General features: G+C 38.1%; 1 protein-coding gene across 1 annotated transcript in view; it reads right to left on the reverse strand.

Moving 5' to 3' along the window:
* Positions 1-14,826, reverse strand: part of MEF2A (myocyte enhancer factor 2A) — a 112,624-nt gene that overhangs the window by 12,733 nt on the left and 85,065 nt on the right. The window contains exon 6 of the mRNA XM_007959943.1: positions 11,785-11,972. Coding sequence (XP_007958134.1) covers positions 11,785-11,972 — 188 coding nt within the window. The remainder of the gene's footprint in view (positions 1-11,784; positions 11,973-14,826) is intronic.

The raw sequence follows: 14,826 nt of genomic DNA on the forward strand, positions 1-14,826 counted from the left end.
TAGCTTTTTTCTCTTTTTTATATATGTAGGTATTTTTTAAACTTTTTATTATGAAATAACTTTAGACTTAGAGAGCAGTTTCACGTTCTTCACTCAGTTTCCCCCAATGTTAACATCTCAAATAACCATGGTACAGTTATCAAAACAAGGAAAAGAATAGTGGTACAATACCACTAATTAAAACTGAAGATCTTGTTTGGATTTCTTCAGTCTTTCTACCACTGTCCTTTTTCATATTCCAGGATCTAATCCAGGATCCCACAATGCTTTTAGTTATTATCAAGTATCCTTAGTCTCCTAAGGTCTGTGAAAGTTCCTTAGTCTTTCTTTGTCTTTTATGACTTTAGCTCTTTCGAATAGTACTAATGACATAACTTGTAGAATGTCCACCAATTAGGGGTTGTCTTATGTTTTCTCATGGGTAGAAAGAAGGTATGTGGATTTTTGGAAAAGTATCACAAAAGTGATGTGACCTTCTTAACAGACTGTCTCAGAAGAAACATGACATCTGCATGTCCCATTACCAGTGCTATCAACCTTGGTCTTCCAGAATCACTGTAAATCTACCTTTTTTCTCTTTGTAATCAACAAATATTTTAGGAGAGACATTTTGAGGCTATTCAAATATCCTATTTCTCCATCACCTTTTGCCCACTAATTTTAGCTTTTATCTACTGTTCTTGACTACAACAATTACTATCATAGTACGTGTTTTAATGGTGATTTGCTATTTCATTCTTTCTACATTTATTAATTGGAATTCTCTAAGGAAGAGTTGTCATTCACATCTATGTTCAATCATTTATGTCAGTAATGGACTCACAGGTATTTTCATTTTTTAAATTAAATTATTTTTGTTTTGGCTACTGGGATCTCTTGAGAAAGGTTGGCTCCTATGACCTTTTGAACGTCCTTATCATTTTGCATTTCCTTATCTTCAGGTACCTCAGGCTTATGTTGTATTTTTCCCGTACTAGCTCTAAAATCAACCACTTTTCCAAGGAGCTCTGGTTCCTTTTATTGAAGAGTGCTAGTTATGCTCACTGATACTGGGTGTCACTGCCTGAAGACCTCAGGAGAGAACAAGGAAATATTATGTGTGCTTACTAATTCATGGAGCCCTGGTGACACAATGGTTAAGTGCTTGGGTGTTAACCAAAAGGTTGGCAGTCTGAACTCTGTAGGAGAAAAGACCTGGTGATCTGCTCTTGTAAAGATTATAGCCCAGGAAAACCTATGGGGAAGTTCTATTCTGTCCTAAAGGGTAACTATGAGTCAGCATTGCCTCAGTGACACACAACTACATACTAATTCATTCATGTATACACATGTGTATTTCTGCATCTATCTGTATTTATATTAAAAAAAAAAAACAAAAAAACAAAAAACATACCGATACATCCAGTTACAACTCAGACACACAGAGGTTGTCATTTTTCCTCCCTGCCCTCCCCTTGCATATTTGTAACTTCTTTCTCCAACAATAAGAAACCTGGCTTTTTATCTATAATATAGTCACTTATTTGGTGTGTGTGCACAAAGGATTTTAGAGTTGTTAATGCTTACGTGTCTAGGTATAATTTTTTTTCTTTATCTTTATAGTACCCAGTCAAAATAGTGTCCAAAGTTATTTAGGCTAGTTCCTTTCTTCCTCATCCCCCTTCAGTATAATCATGTCACTCATCTGTAATATGTGTGTCACAGTCTGCATTCCATCTTGGGTTTCCCTGAAATTCTGGCTGATTTCTTATAGGAAGCTTATCATTTGAGTTTTGCTTTTTTATCCAATGTGACAATCTGTCTTTTAACTGATTATGTTCATATCACATTTAATATGATTACTTGTATGGTTTAAGTGTGGGCATGCACAGAAACGTCCTCCCAAGAGTACAGCATGAAAAGTAGGAGAAAAGAGTAACTTGAGAGCAGAGAAATTGGTCCAACACTACATTAGCTAGGGAATCAAGGTTAACATCATCAGTAAATAGTCATCTTGATAGTAGATAGCCTTGATGAAAATTAGACTTTAACTCTGAAGTTTATGCCCTACACCCATAAACCTGATTTAATTATGAGAAGGAAATAGTCAAATCCCAACTGAGGGATATTCTTCAAAATATCTGACCAGTAAACTCCAAACTGTCAAGGTCATTAAAAGAAGAAAAGTCTTAGAAACTAGTACAGCCAAGAGGAGCCTAAGGAGACAGGAAAACTAAATATAATGTGGTATCCTGGATGAGATTCTAGAATAGCAAAAGACATTAGGTAAAAATTAAGAAAAAAAAAAAAAAAGAAAAGTGTAGACTTCAGTTAACGATTATGGATTGATTTATTAATTTGAACCAATGTACCATACTAATGTTAGTAACAGGGGAAAAACTGGGTATAGAACATATAGGAACTCTGTGCTATCTTTGCAATTTTTTAGAAATCTAAAACTGTTCTAAAATAAATAGTTTATTTAAAAAATAAGTAGAATTTTAAGATTTTTTTGGTCTTTTGCTTTTAGCAGTCTGAGTGTGTATATGCATATGCATGCTTGCATGTTTTGTAGTATATATCCTATATCCAACCTGGTGTTGGTTATCATTTCTTCTGCACCATTCTCTCTCTCCTCTTTCTAGGATTCCACTTACATAAATGTTAAACCATTTAAGTCTGCTTTATTTTTGGTTCATTCTTATTTCTCTCTGCATTTCAGCCAGGGTGATTTCTACCAACTGATTTCAAAGTTCACTGATTCTTTCCTTGGCTATCCTGAGTCTAACTAATGAAGCACTTCTCATTTCTGTTGTATTTTTTTCATTTCTATAATTTCCAACAAATTCTTTCCACAGTTTCCATCTCTGCTGAAATTACCCATCTGATCTTGCATGTTTTCTGTCTTTTTCATTAGAGTCTTTAATATACTAATCACAATAATTAAAAATTCTCTTATCAGACAGTTCTAGTATCTGGGTCATATCTGAGACTGATTCGGGTGACTGTTTTGTCCCTTCAAAATGTGTTTTTTTTCTTGCCTTTTAGTAGCACCATACTTTTCTGTTAAAAGTCAAACATCTTGTATAAAATGGTTTTTATGCCTGGAAATAGACAGGCCTTTCCTCTGCTAGGACTTTAGTGCAGGGTTTGAATTAAGATTTGGGCTCGGTTCGAGCTTTACTGTTGCTATGCTTACCTACACTGTACCTGACACAGGCTTCAAATCTCTCTAAAGGACAGGGAGGCTGAACTGCCAAAGGCTCTCCCCCATCCCTCCTGCCAAATGACTGCTCCATCCTTTCTTAAAGTCTTCCTCTTTGTGCTGAGCCTCAAAAATGGTCTGTCTCTTGCAAACTACTTATTACTTTATTAATGCTTTTTACTTGTGTGCTGGAGTTGGGTAGGCTTTCTGTTTTTCTGAGTTAGCCTCAGTGTTAGCAAACCATTATGTCTCTGAGTCCTCAGGCTGTGGCTTTCTCAGATATCCTACCATTCTCTCAGCAATTTTTTTTTTTTTTTTTTAGTATATATTATTATTATTATTACTAAGAGCTTGTTTTACATTCAAAGTCCTGCATACATTTAGTTTCATTTCCCATTCGGCATGTCCAACCCCAACCTAGCCTCCTCCCTTCCCTACCCTGCAACAGTCCCCCTGTGGCCCTCATAATCACGTACTCCTGTTTGTCCTGCATTTCCTCAGTTTGAATGTTGGTCCTTTGGTGTCCCATGGTTTATTGCTTTAGGGGATGCATTACCATTGAGTGTGTGGGTGCAGCATCCTGGGTTGAGTGGTCTGCGTATACATCTCACTAACCATTGGGCTGAGAGCCCGCCCCTGGGGGTGAGTTTTATTCCAGGTACCAAATGTATTTCAGGGCTATAGTATTGGGAGTCTCACCAGACTTCATCTGACCAGTAATTCTGGTCATTATTGAGTTTTTGGATTTTGTTCCACGTTTTCCCTCTCACTCTATCCAGGATCTCCAGATTTGATCCTTTCCTGAGTGGTTGGCATTGGTAGCCAGGCACCATCTGGTTCTTTCGGTCTCAAGGGCCATTGTGTCCTAGAGTTAATTGCTTCTAAATGCCCGCCCTCCCCGGCTTTTTTTTGTGTGTGTGTGTGTGCGCATTCTTCTTCACTTCTGATGCTGGGAGACTATTAGCTGCATCCTAGATGGCTGCTTGAAAGCTTTTAAGACCCTAGCTGCTACTCACCAATGTAGGATGTGGAGCAATGCGTTTACATATTTTGTTATGCCAAATGAGTCTGGGTACCCCAGTACTATGGTCCTGAGGTAGTAGCTCTATTGGATCTCTCTCCCATAGTGTTGGGATGTCTGGGAGGGATTACTCTGTGTCTGTCTTCTATTGTTTCTGTAAGGACTGCAGGTATTTTGTATCTGGTGTCTGTACAAGATTAGCCTAAGCTGAGTCTATCCTTGGTCTAGAGTATACCTCTATTCACTGATCCCTGTCTGATCATCTCAGGTGTTTATGTGTTTATCTGTATAGCCTAGTGTTTGGTGTTAATGGCAATGTGGTATTGTGGACACACAGTGGTTGGTTTTAACATCTGTCGTCTATCTCTTATGAGCACGGTTCGGTGTCCTCTCATTTTCTAATGTAGTCGTGGTGGTCATATATCCTTCCCATATATCCCTTCCCCTACCCATGTCAGCGTGTAAGCCCCAACTAGCCCTAAATTAATCCCTCCCTTTCCCTCCCCATCCCAGTAACCTACTAGGTGAGCTCCCTTTTCCAAGCAAACCCTTCTCTGTCTTTTTACAGTAATGGGCTCATACAGTACTTGTCCTTCTGCGATTGACTTATTTCACTCAGCATAACATCCTCCAGGTTCATGCAAGTTGTGAGATGATTCACGTATCCCTCATTGTTCTTTAATGTGGCATAGTATTCCATTGTGTGGATACACCATAATTTGGTTATCCACTCATCCACTGATGGGCATTTAGGTTGTTTCCATCTCTTTGCTATGGTGAATTGTGCTGCAATGAACATAGGTGTATATGTGTCTGTTCGTGCACTCTCTCTCACATCTTTAGGATATATTCCTAGTAATGGAATTGCTGGGTCAAATGGTACTTCTATTTTCAGGTTTTTTAAGGAAACGCCATACCGTTTGCCACAATGGTTGTACCATTTTACAATCCCACCAGCAGTGCACAAGAGTTCCAATCTCTCCACCACCCCGCCAGCATTTGTTACTATCTGATCTGTTGAACTTTGCTATTATCGTTGGGGTGAGATGTAAAACAAGCTCTTAAAATAAAAAATAAATAAAATAAAAAAAAAATATATACCCCCCCCCCAAAAAAAGTGCTGAGAGAATAGTATGATATGTGAGAATGCCACTGCACCAAGACTCAGAGACATAATGGTTTGCTAACACTGGGCTAGGTTTGAGCTTTACTATTGCTTTGATTTGCATCTCTCTAGTGATTAATGATTGTGAGCAATTTCTCATGTGTTTGTTGGCTGCTTGCGTATCTTCTTTGGTGAAGTGTCTGTTCAAGTCTTTTGCCCATTTGTGAATTGGTTATTTGTCTTTTTGGTGTTGAGGTGCTGAAGTTTTCTGTAGATTTTGGAGATAAGTCCTTTGTCAGATATGTCATAGGCAAATATTTTCTCCCAATCTGTAGGTTCTCTTTTTACCCTTTTGACGAAATCTTTCGATGTGCACAAGAATTTAATTTTTAAAAGGTCCCAGTCGTCTAGTTTCTCTTCTATCTCCTGCACATTCTGGGTTATGCTTGACAGTCTATTTATGCCGTAAATTAGGGCTCCTAGATTTGCCCCTATTTTATCTTTGATTAATTTTATAGTTTTGGGTTTTACATTTAAGTCTTTGATCCAGCTTGAGTCTGTTTTTGTGTATGGGGTGAGATATGGGTCTTGTTTCATTTTTCTACAGGTGGATATCCAGTTTTCCCAGCACTATTTGTTAAAGAGGCCATCCCTTCCCCATTTAATGGGCTTTCGGCGTTTGTCAAAGATCAGTTGTCCATAGATGGATGGGTCTATGTCTGAGCTTTCAATTCTGTTCCGTTGGTCTATCTGTCTATCATTGTACCAATACCATGCTGTTTTGACTACTGTGGCTATATAGTAGTTCTTGAGATCTGGGAGTGTCAGACCTCCTACTTTGTTTTTCTTCTTGAGAAGTGCTCTGCTTATTCTAGGTCTCTTTCCTTTCCAAATGAAATTAGTACTTAGTTTTTCCATGTCTTTAAAAATTTTTGTTGAAATCTGCATTGGGATTGCATTAAATGTATAGACTGCTTTAGGTAGTATTGACATTTTCACAATGTTTAGTCTACCTATCCATGAACAAGGCAGGTTCTTCCATTTGTGTAGGAGCTTTGTTGTCTCTTGTAGCAGTGTTTCATAGTTTTCCCTGTATAGATCTTTTGTGTCTCTGGTGAGGTTTATTCCTAGGTATTTTATCTTTTTCGTAGCTACAGTGAATGGTTATGGTTTCCCTTATTTCTTTACCAGATGAGTCCTTGCTGGTGTAGAGAAATCCAACCGATTTTTATATGTTGATCTTGTATCCTGCTATTTTGCTGAATCTATTAGTTCCAGTAGTCTTTTTATTGAGTCCCTTGGGTTTTCTATGTATAGAATCATATCATCTGCAAATAGAGATAGTTTTCATTCCTCTTTGCCAATATGTATGCCTTTTATTTCTCTTTCTTGCCTTATTGCCCTGGCCAGGACTTCCACTACAATGTTAAATAGAAGTGGTGATAGAGAGCATCCCTGCCTGGTTCCCATTCGTAAGGGGAATGCCTTAAGTCTTTCTCCATTAATAACGATGTTGGCCATTGGCTTTGCATGTATACCCTTTATTATGTTGAGTAATTTCCCTTCTATCCCTATTTTGCTGAGTTTTAATCAGGAATGGATGTTGGATTTTATCAAATGCCTTTTCTGCATCGATTGATATAACCATATGGTCCTTTTCCTTTGTTTTATGTGGTGGATTGCATTGATTTATTTTCTGATGTTGAACCACCCTTGCAGACCTGGTATGAATCCCACTTGGTCTGGATTTATTAATTTTTTTGATATGTTGTTTGATTCTGTTGGCCAGGATTTTGTTAAAAGATTTTTCCATCTATGTTCATGAGTGATATTGGTCTGCAGTTTTCCTTTCTAGTGTTGTCTTTTCCTGGTTTTGGTATTAGTGTTATGCTTGCTTCATAAAATAAGTTTGGGAATACTCCATCTTTTTCTATGTTCTGGTATAGCTTGAGTAGCATAGGTGTCAACTCTTTTCTGAATATTTGATAGAATTCTCCAGTGAAGCTATCAGGGCCAGGGTTTTTCTTTGTGGGAAGTTTTTTTATGACCTTTTCAATTTCTTCCCTTGTTATGGATCTGTTCAAGTTTTCTATTTCTGAGTGAGATAATTTAGGTAGATCTTGTGATTCTAGAAACTTGTCCATCTCTTCTAGATTCTCATATCTGTTGGTGTACAGTTTTTCATAATATTCTGTATCTTTTTTATTTCAGTTGGTTCTGTTGTGATGACATCATTTTCGTTTATAATTCTTGTGATTTGGGTCGTCTTCTTTTCGTTTGTTAGGTCTGCCAATGGTTTATCAATTTTATTAATCTTTTCAAAGAACCAGCTCTTGTTTTTGTTGATTTTCTCTACAGTTTTTTTGTTTTCTGTTTCATTTATTTCTGCTCTGATCTTTATTATTTCCTTGCTTCTAGATACTGTAGGACTCTTTTGTTGTTCTATTTCTAGTTGTTGTAGTTGATCACCTAGAGTGCTGATTTTGTTTCTTTCCTCTTTTTTGATGTATGCATTTATTGCTATAAATTGTCCTCTTAGTACTGCTTTTGCTATGTCCCATAGGTTTTGGTAGGATGTATCTTCATTCTCATTAGTTTCTAGGAATTTTTTTATTTCCATTTTTATCTATTCTGTAACCCAATAGTTTTTAAGCAGAGAGTCATTCAGCTTCCATATGTTAGATGCTCTTTCCTTGCTCTTCCTATTACTAATTTCTAGTTTTATAGCATTGTGGTCAGAGAAGATGCTTTGCAGTATTTCAATGCTTTTGAATTTATTGAGGCTTATTTTATGTCCTAGCATATGGTCTATTCTGGAGAAGGATTCATGTGCACTGGAAAAGAATTTGTTTTTATCTTTGTGTCGAAGGTGTGTCTCTTGTAGGTAGCATATCGATGGGTCTTCTTTTCTTATCCAGTCTGCCACTGTCTTTCTCTTGATAGGTGCATTTAGTTCATCCACACTGAGTGTAATTAGTGATAGGTATGAGTTGATTGGTGTCATTCTATTGTGGTTTTTTGTCATGTCGTTGGTGATTCCTTGGCCCGTGTATATTTCTGTGCTGAGTTCAGTTTGTTGACTACTGCTTTCTCCTTTCTTCCCTTCTTTATGGTTGGTTTTGTGTTTATTAAGCCCATAGTGTTCCTTCCTTCTGAATTTGCTTAGAAGAATTGCTACTCTTCTCTGTGGTTACCTTAAAGTATATTCTTCTCTCTGCATTTTTAGAACAGTGTGTGCTGCAAAGACATTGTCGTGTTTTCCTCTCCATTTGAGGCTCTGTACCTAGAAGTATTATTCCCTCTGATAGGTTAGTTGCTGTTATTGTATGCTGCTCGAGTTCCTTGGTTTTTAAGGTAGAATGTTTTATGGTCTTATTATGAGTATCTATTTCTGATTTGGTTTTAGAGTTGATGTCATATATCCTGGTTTTGCTGATCTCTGTTGTGGGTTCTCTTTTGGTAGGACTTCCTTAAGCACCTCTTGTAGGCTTGGTCTGGTTTTCACAATGTCTCTTAATTTCTGTTTATCTGAGAATGCCTTGATTTCACCCTCATATTTTATGGATAATTTGGCTGGATATAGGATTCTTGGTTGGAAGTTTTTTTCCCTTCAGAGTTTTATATATGCCATCCCATTGCCTTCTTGCCTGAATGGTTTCTGCTGAGTAATCAGAGCTCAGCCTAACTGTTTGATTATTATAAATAATATTTCTTTTTTCTGGGGAAGCTCTCAAAATTTTTTCTTTGTCTTTGGTTTTGGAAAGTTTGATTATAATATGCCTTGGTGTTTTTCTTTCAGGATCTATCTTGTGTGGGGTTCTTTGAGCTTCTTGGACAAATATCTTTTCTTCCTTCATGATATAGGGGAAGTTTTCTGTTAGCAGGTCTTCCACAATTTTCTTGGTGGTCTTTTTCGCCTCTTTCTTGTTCTGGAATTCCAATGAATTATTTATACTGTTATATTGTTTCATCTCATGTTGTCGCATATAATTCTTAGGCTCTCTTCATTTCTCTTAAATCTTTGTTGTGATTTTTCTTCATACAGGCTAGTGTCCAGCGATTTGTCTTCTAGTTGGGATATGCATTCTTCAGCCAGTTCTAATCTGCTCTTTTGAGCTTCTACTGTGTTGTGTAGCTCTGTCATTTTGGTGTTCATAGTTTGCATTTCAACAGACATTTTCTGCATTTCTAACTGCTGTTTTGTATGAGTTCTGATTGTGCATTAATCTTAATATTCTGTTCCTCAATGATTTTCCTGAGTTCCTCCAGGGAACTGTCTGTGTTCTCCTTGTTTCTGTTTGGTTTCCTTAGGCTCTTGTATAACTCTATAAACATATTTTCTAAATTCCTTCTCAGATAATTCTATTGCCTCCTCTTCCTCCATGTATAATGAGACCTTTGTTTGTGGTTTTGCTTTTCATGCCTTGTCCTGCTTTTTTGTTTGATTTGAGGTTGCCTGTTATTTCCTAGACATTTTGAGGTTGTCTTTAACTGCTGGTTACGTGTTGATTTGTTTTGTCTAGGTTTTATGGTTTAATATTTTGAAAAGGTGAAGCTGGCTTATTTTATTTTTATTATTGATCCAGGTATGCTGGGTCACTTTGCTGTTTTCTTTGTAATGGTGGAATCACTGTGTGGAATGTGGGTATGTGTTTCTGTTTGTTGTAAAGAGGGTTTAGCGTTCGAACTGGGAGGTTTTATGGTAATTGGCTGAATATGGTTTCTTCTATTGAATGAGTGACGTTTTTGGCGGAGAAGGTGGGAGAAGGAGGAAACCTTGGTGTTGCTAGGGTCGTTTTCTAGGGCTGTGTGGGCTGTTACTGATAATGTAGTTACTTACAAGTTCACGGCTCAATGTAAGGAAAGATTCCTGTTGCTAGGGAGTCGCCACTTTCCGCCAGGCTCAGGCACAAAGACACCGCCTCCGAGGCCCCTCGTCGCCAAAAAGCTGATCCACGTCAAATTCCCAGTACCACACTCAGCCATGGACTCCCCCCGCTCCACCCCGTCTGCCCGCTGCACCAGTGCAAATCTCCCCAGACTGCCAATGGCTCGGGAGTCTGTGATACCATCCCCCTGTAGCACCAAAGATAAGTGCGATTTCAGTTGTGCTGGAGTCAGTAGAGTGTCTGCTAGTAATCTGTGGTCCTGATATCAGTGACAAAGACAAGCACAGACCTCTTCGTCTCCCAAGATAACCCAAGCCCACTCAGTGACCTGCTGAGGGGGGAGTGAGCTCACTCTCCTGGAGCACCAATGAGCTCTCCGCTTGGGTTTCAGTGTTGCTGTGCGTGCCCATTTGGACCTATCCGACCCAAGTCACCAACAAAATCAGGTGTTGAAGGTAGATCCCTGGGGTGATTGCTGGGTGATGGTGTGGTCGCTGGCATGCTGATACAGGGTGTCTTCTTCCTTGGCTCACGGAGATCTCAAGTGGCTGCACTCACCAGCCAGTCAGTGACTGCCCCAGGGAAGTTTCCAATGGCCTCTCTCAGCCGCCTGTCCATCCTCCGCTGGGTAGCTCTTTCCCAAATAATCTCCCTATGCCTTTTCTCTAATTCTGCTCTTCTGTGTTTGATGCACTCTGATTCAGTGAGCTGTTCAGACCATCAAAATCCCTAATTCAAACTGCTGTACCTAGTTTTTCAAGCACTAAGATGCTAGAGGGAAATAGAGTGATGATTACTGACGAGACTCCATTTTGAATCTCTCTCAGCAGTTTTGCACCCAGCATGTGTTCCTCCGCTACTATAGACTGAAGTATTTTTCCTTTTCTACTTCCCCAAATACAACAGGATTTCACCAGTGATGGGGTTTCACTCATTGATACTGAGAAAAAACCATCACTCTTGGGGCAGGTATTCCCCCACCTTCTGACTTACTTATGTATTTCAATATTCTTTTTCTACAGAAGCTAAAAAAAATAAGAGTATTTTCTTGTTCTTCATAAACATAAACTTAGGATTCAAAAGTAAATCAGTCTAGAGTAAATATAAAGCATACTCAGAATGTGGGGGATACCTGTGTTCTTTACAGAATTAAATAGGCAGGTTATTTGAGAAGGAAAAAGCAAAGAAAAGTTATTTGTAGAATACTTCCTCCAAATTTTCATGCATCCTTCCCTAATTTACAGTAGTTTTCTTTGTTCTGCAGACTTTCTTAGCCAATAATTTAATGTTTCTCGCACAGAAAAGCAGGTATAGTAGACTCCAGCCTACTATAATTAAAATTAAGCAAAATAACCTCTCCATATTTTCCTTTAATTTTAAATAACTATTAATGAAATCTATTTCCAATTTTTCCAGCCTGCTTTCTGTGCACTGAAAACAGATTTGCCTCTTCAAATGCTAATTTTGAATAGAACAGTAATTAATAAAATGTCTAGATTTCATGGAAGTACAGAAAATTACAAAAGACAGACTATGTATAAAATATGTACTTTAAAAAATGGAGTTTAAGAAAGGTTTAATTTACCAATGGAGGCATCATGCCCTTGCTTGAAGGGGGGATGACAACTCGGAGATCTGGTTTTCGACTGTTCATTCCAAGAGTGCCACCACCAGGAGGAGGGGGAGACTTTGTAGGCATTACTTTGCCTAAACTATTTGCACCAGTAGTCCCAATCAAATTTGGAGAAGCTCTTGAGTTTACAAAGCCATTGCCTAGAAAAAAGAAATAATATTCATTAACATGGAAGAGTCACTAAAATGCTTTGACACAACTAAAAAGCATGTTTTCCCCACTTATCAGTTACAAATTAATTTTATAACAAAACTCACTAGTAGCTAGTCATGTGTCTTTGGATATTTTAAAAATAAGCAAAGAAAGTCAATCAAAGTCTGAAATATATATAAAGCTTAAGGCTACTGTCATTTTATTTTCCAGCCTTACTGCTTGGACCTGTTCAGACATACTTAAAATACAATGCACGTTTCCAGAAGAACTTCTTGTATGGGGACCAAAAGCATAGAAATACTGCAAGAAAATGCCTGATATTGGCCTATTAATTCATTCTTTTGACAGCAAAGGCACTGCTACTAAGTTCTGGGCACTGGGCCAGGTATTGAGGCTACTCCCCGACTACAGCTCATTTAGCACACAGCTCTAATACCTTATTTTCACCATGTATTTCTTCCTCATGGCTCTACCTCTACCAGCTCTGTTTCTTCAGATGCCAGTAAGGCCTTTATTATTAAATATAGTTTATCTGACATGAATCATCTTATTCCCACTTTTTAACTTTTTCCCAACAGAACCATCCCTCTCTCTTTGTGAAATAAGGAAACAGGTATATTGTGTTATATGTTCTGTGCGCACAATACTTTTGGTACCAGTTGAGAGATAAATTTCAACCCAAGAGACTATTTCTATTTTAATGGATATTGTAGTCATTCTAGTCCTTCTCATGTGTAACACCCATGTGGTTTGGGCAGTGATGACTCCAACTCTCCTTGCCACAGAGTGGCTTGGTGATAGGCATTCGACACAAGCCTGGGCCAACAATTATACATCATCTTCCCTAGTCACAGTGGTTGGTTCCAGAAATATCCAGTCAGAGCCTAGTAAAGGAATACTTTTGAGCTGGGGCTCTGAATACCAAGGATAAAGAAAACAGAGAGGTGAGGTGTGGCACTTAGCAATTGATCTATACCTTTCCAGCAGTTCTCATTGTGAATGTTAAGATTCCTGACAATTAGTATTCAGTTTTGCACCCTTACTCTCACCCAATTTCCCCTGCTTTCTCCAAAACATTTACTTCTCAGTTTTAACTCATTTTTGTGAATTAAACTTGCTGAGGAGACTAGTATCTCAGTTAAGCTTGTAAGGCCATTTCCTGCATTCTACTTCAATTATTTTTAAAGAAGTATGTATTAAATCCAGGCTGAACCTCCTTTTCCACACCCCATGAAGTAATTTCCTGTATATCGTTAATCTTCAGAAAATAGTGTTTATATATATATACCTCTTATATATATTTTATATACCTCTTCAGTAGGAATAGTAGTTAAGGTTATACATCAGCTTGGCTGGGACTGGTTTTGAGTGGCTGGGCAGCTGGTGGTAATTATTCCCCATGATGAGACTGGCAATCAACTCCACGGTGGGATCTGCTGTGAGCAGCTGAGTAGCTGCTTTGGGGATGCGATCTGCTTCCCATATATAAGGAGAAGCTTTAGCAATGATCTACAGCTTTTTTGCATGTTTGGACCCTGAGTGTAGCCAAGTCGTTGTTCAGCAGCTTGCCATGCCCTGCCGTGTTGTTTGGTAGTATCAGGACTGTGCCTTTTTACTTGTCGACCTTGAGTTTGTCAACTTCAGCAGCCAGTAGCTTCCTGAGTGAAGAAAAGCCTCCAGCTTCAGTGGGCCAGGAGCAAGAGGCAGAGCTGAAGCCCAAGGTTGAGGGGCTTTCACCTAGTCTTTAGAGCCTGGCACTTTGTACTCAGACTTCTAACCTATAAAACTGTAAGAGAATAAACTCCTGTTTGTTCAAGCCATCCTATTTGTGGTGTATTTCTGTTAGAGCAGCACAAGGTACCCAAAACACTAAGCCATCTCTCCTAGAGTAGACCTCATCCACGAATTACTACCCTGACATTTGAAAGAGTTTAAATGTTTATCAGATGATTTTATTCAAGGTGGCACAGTGCCTAAGGCATTTGACTGCTAACCAGAAGGCTGGCGGTTCAAACCCATAAGCCACTCCTCAGAAAGAAGATTGGATAATCTACTTCCGTAGAGATACCACCTTGGAAACCCAACAAGGGGTCACAACAAGTAAAATCGAACCAACAACATGAGTTTTGGTTTGGTTTAGTTTAATAAAAATTTTATATTGTATAGCAAAATGAGAACTGTCATGAGATAAGACTTTTGAGTTAGAAATTTTTAGTATGTAACTCATCTTGCTATAACTTACAAATTTAAGAATTAAAGTATATCTTCTGCATAAATAAACCCAATTTAATGCCATTGATGTTAAAATGTTTTTATAGTTTGGCAGTTCACTGCCCTAACACCAATATGACAAAATGATTCTGAACAAACTGTATACCAATACCTCCAGAAACTTGATATAGCTAATCTCATTTATGGTCCTACAGCTATAAGACAGACCACTCAATTATATCAGTCTGCTTCATATTTCAGAATATAAATCACATCAGCTGAAATAATGCATTCATGTGCCTGGAAAGTACTTCATGTCCTTAAGATGACGCTTCTAGGGCTAAATTGTAGACGATGATGTCATTCATATTTTACTATAAATCTATTCCAGAAGTTGAACTAACATGCAAATTACAAAGGATTGTTTAAAATTCAACCAAAGAAGGTTCAATAATTGATTTTATAATATTTGGTCAATTTTTAAAAAATGTGACAAATTTTCAACTAATTAATAAACAAATTTTAAAAGATTATAAAATCAGAGGCGGGGCAAGATGGTGGACTAGGCAGAAGGATTGCACAGACCCTCTTCAACAAAGAAAAGGGAAACCAATTAACACAGACACAGAA

This window comes from Orycteropus afer, unplaced genomic scaffold (genome assembly GCF_000298275.1).
Source record: "Orycteropus afer afer isolate SDZICR_OR568_19922 unplaced genomic scaffold, OryAfe1.0 scaffold00019, whole genome shotgun sequence".
Lineage (NCBI taxonomy): Eukaryota > Metazoa > Chordata > Mammalia > Tubulidentata > Orycteropodidae > Orycteropus > Orycteropus afer.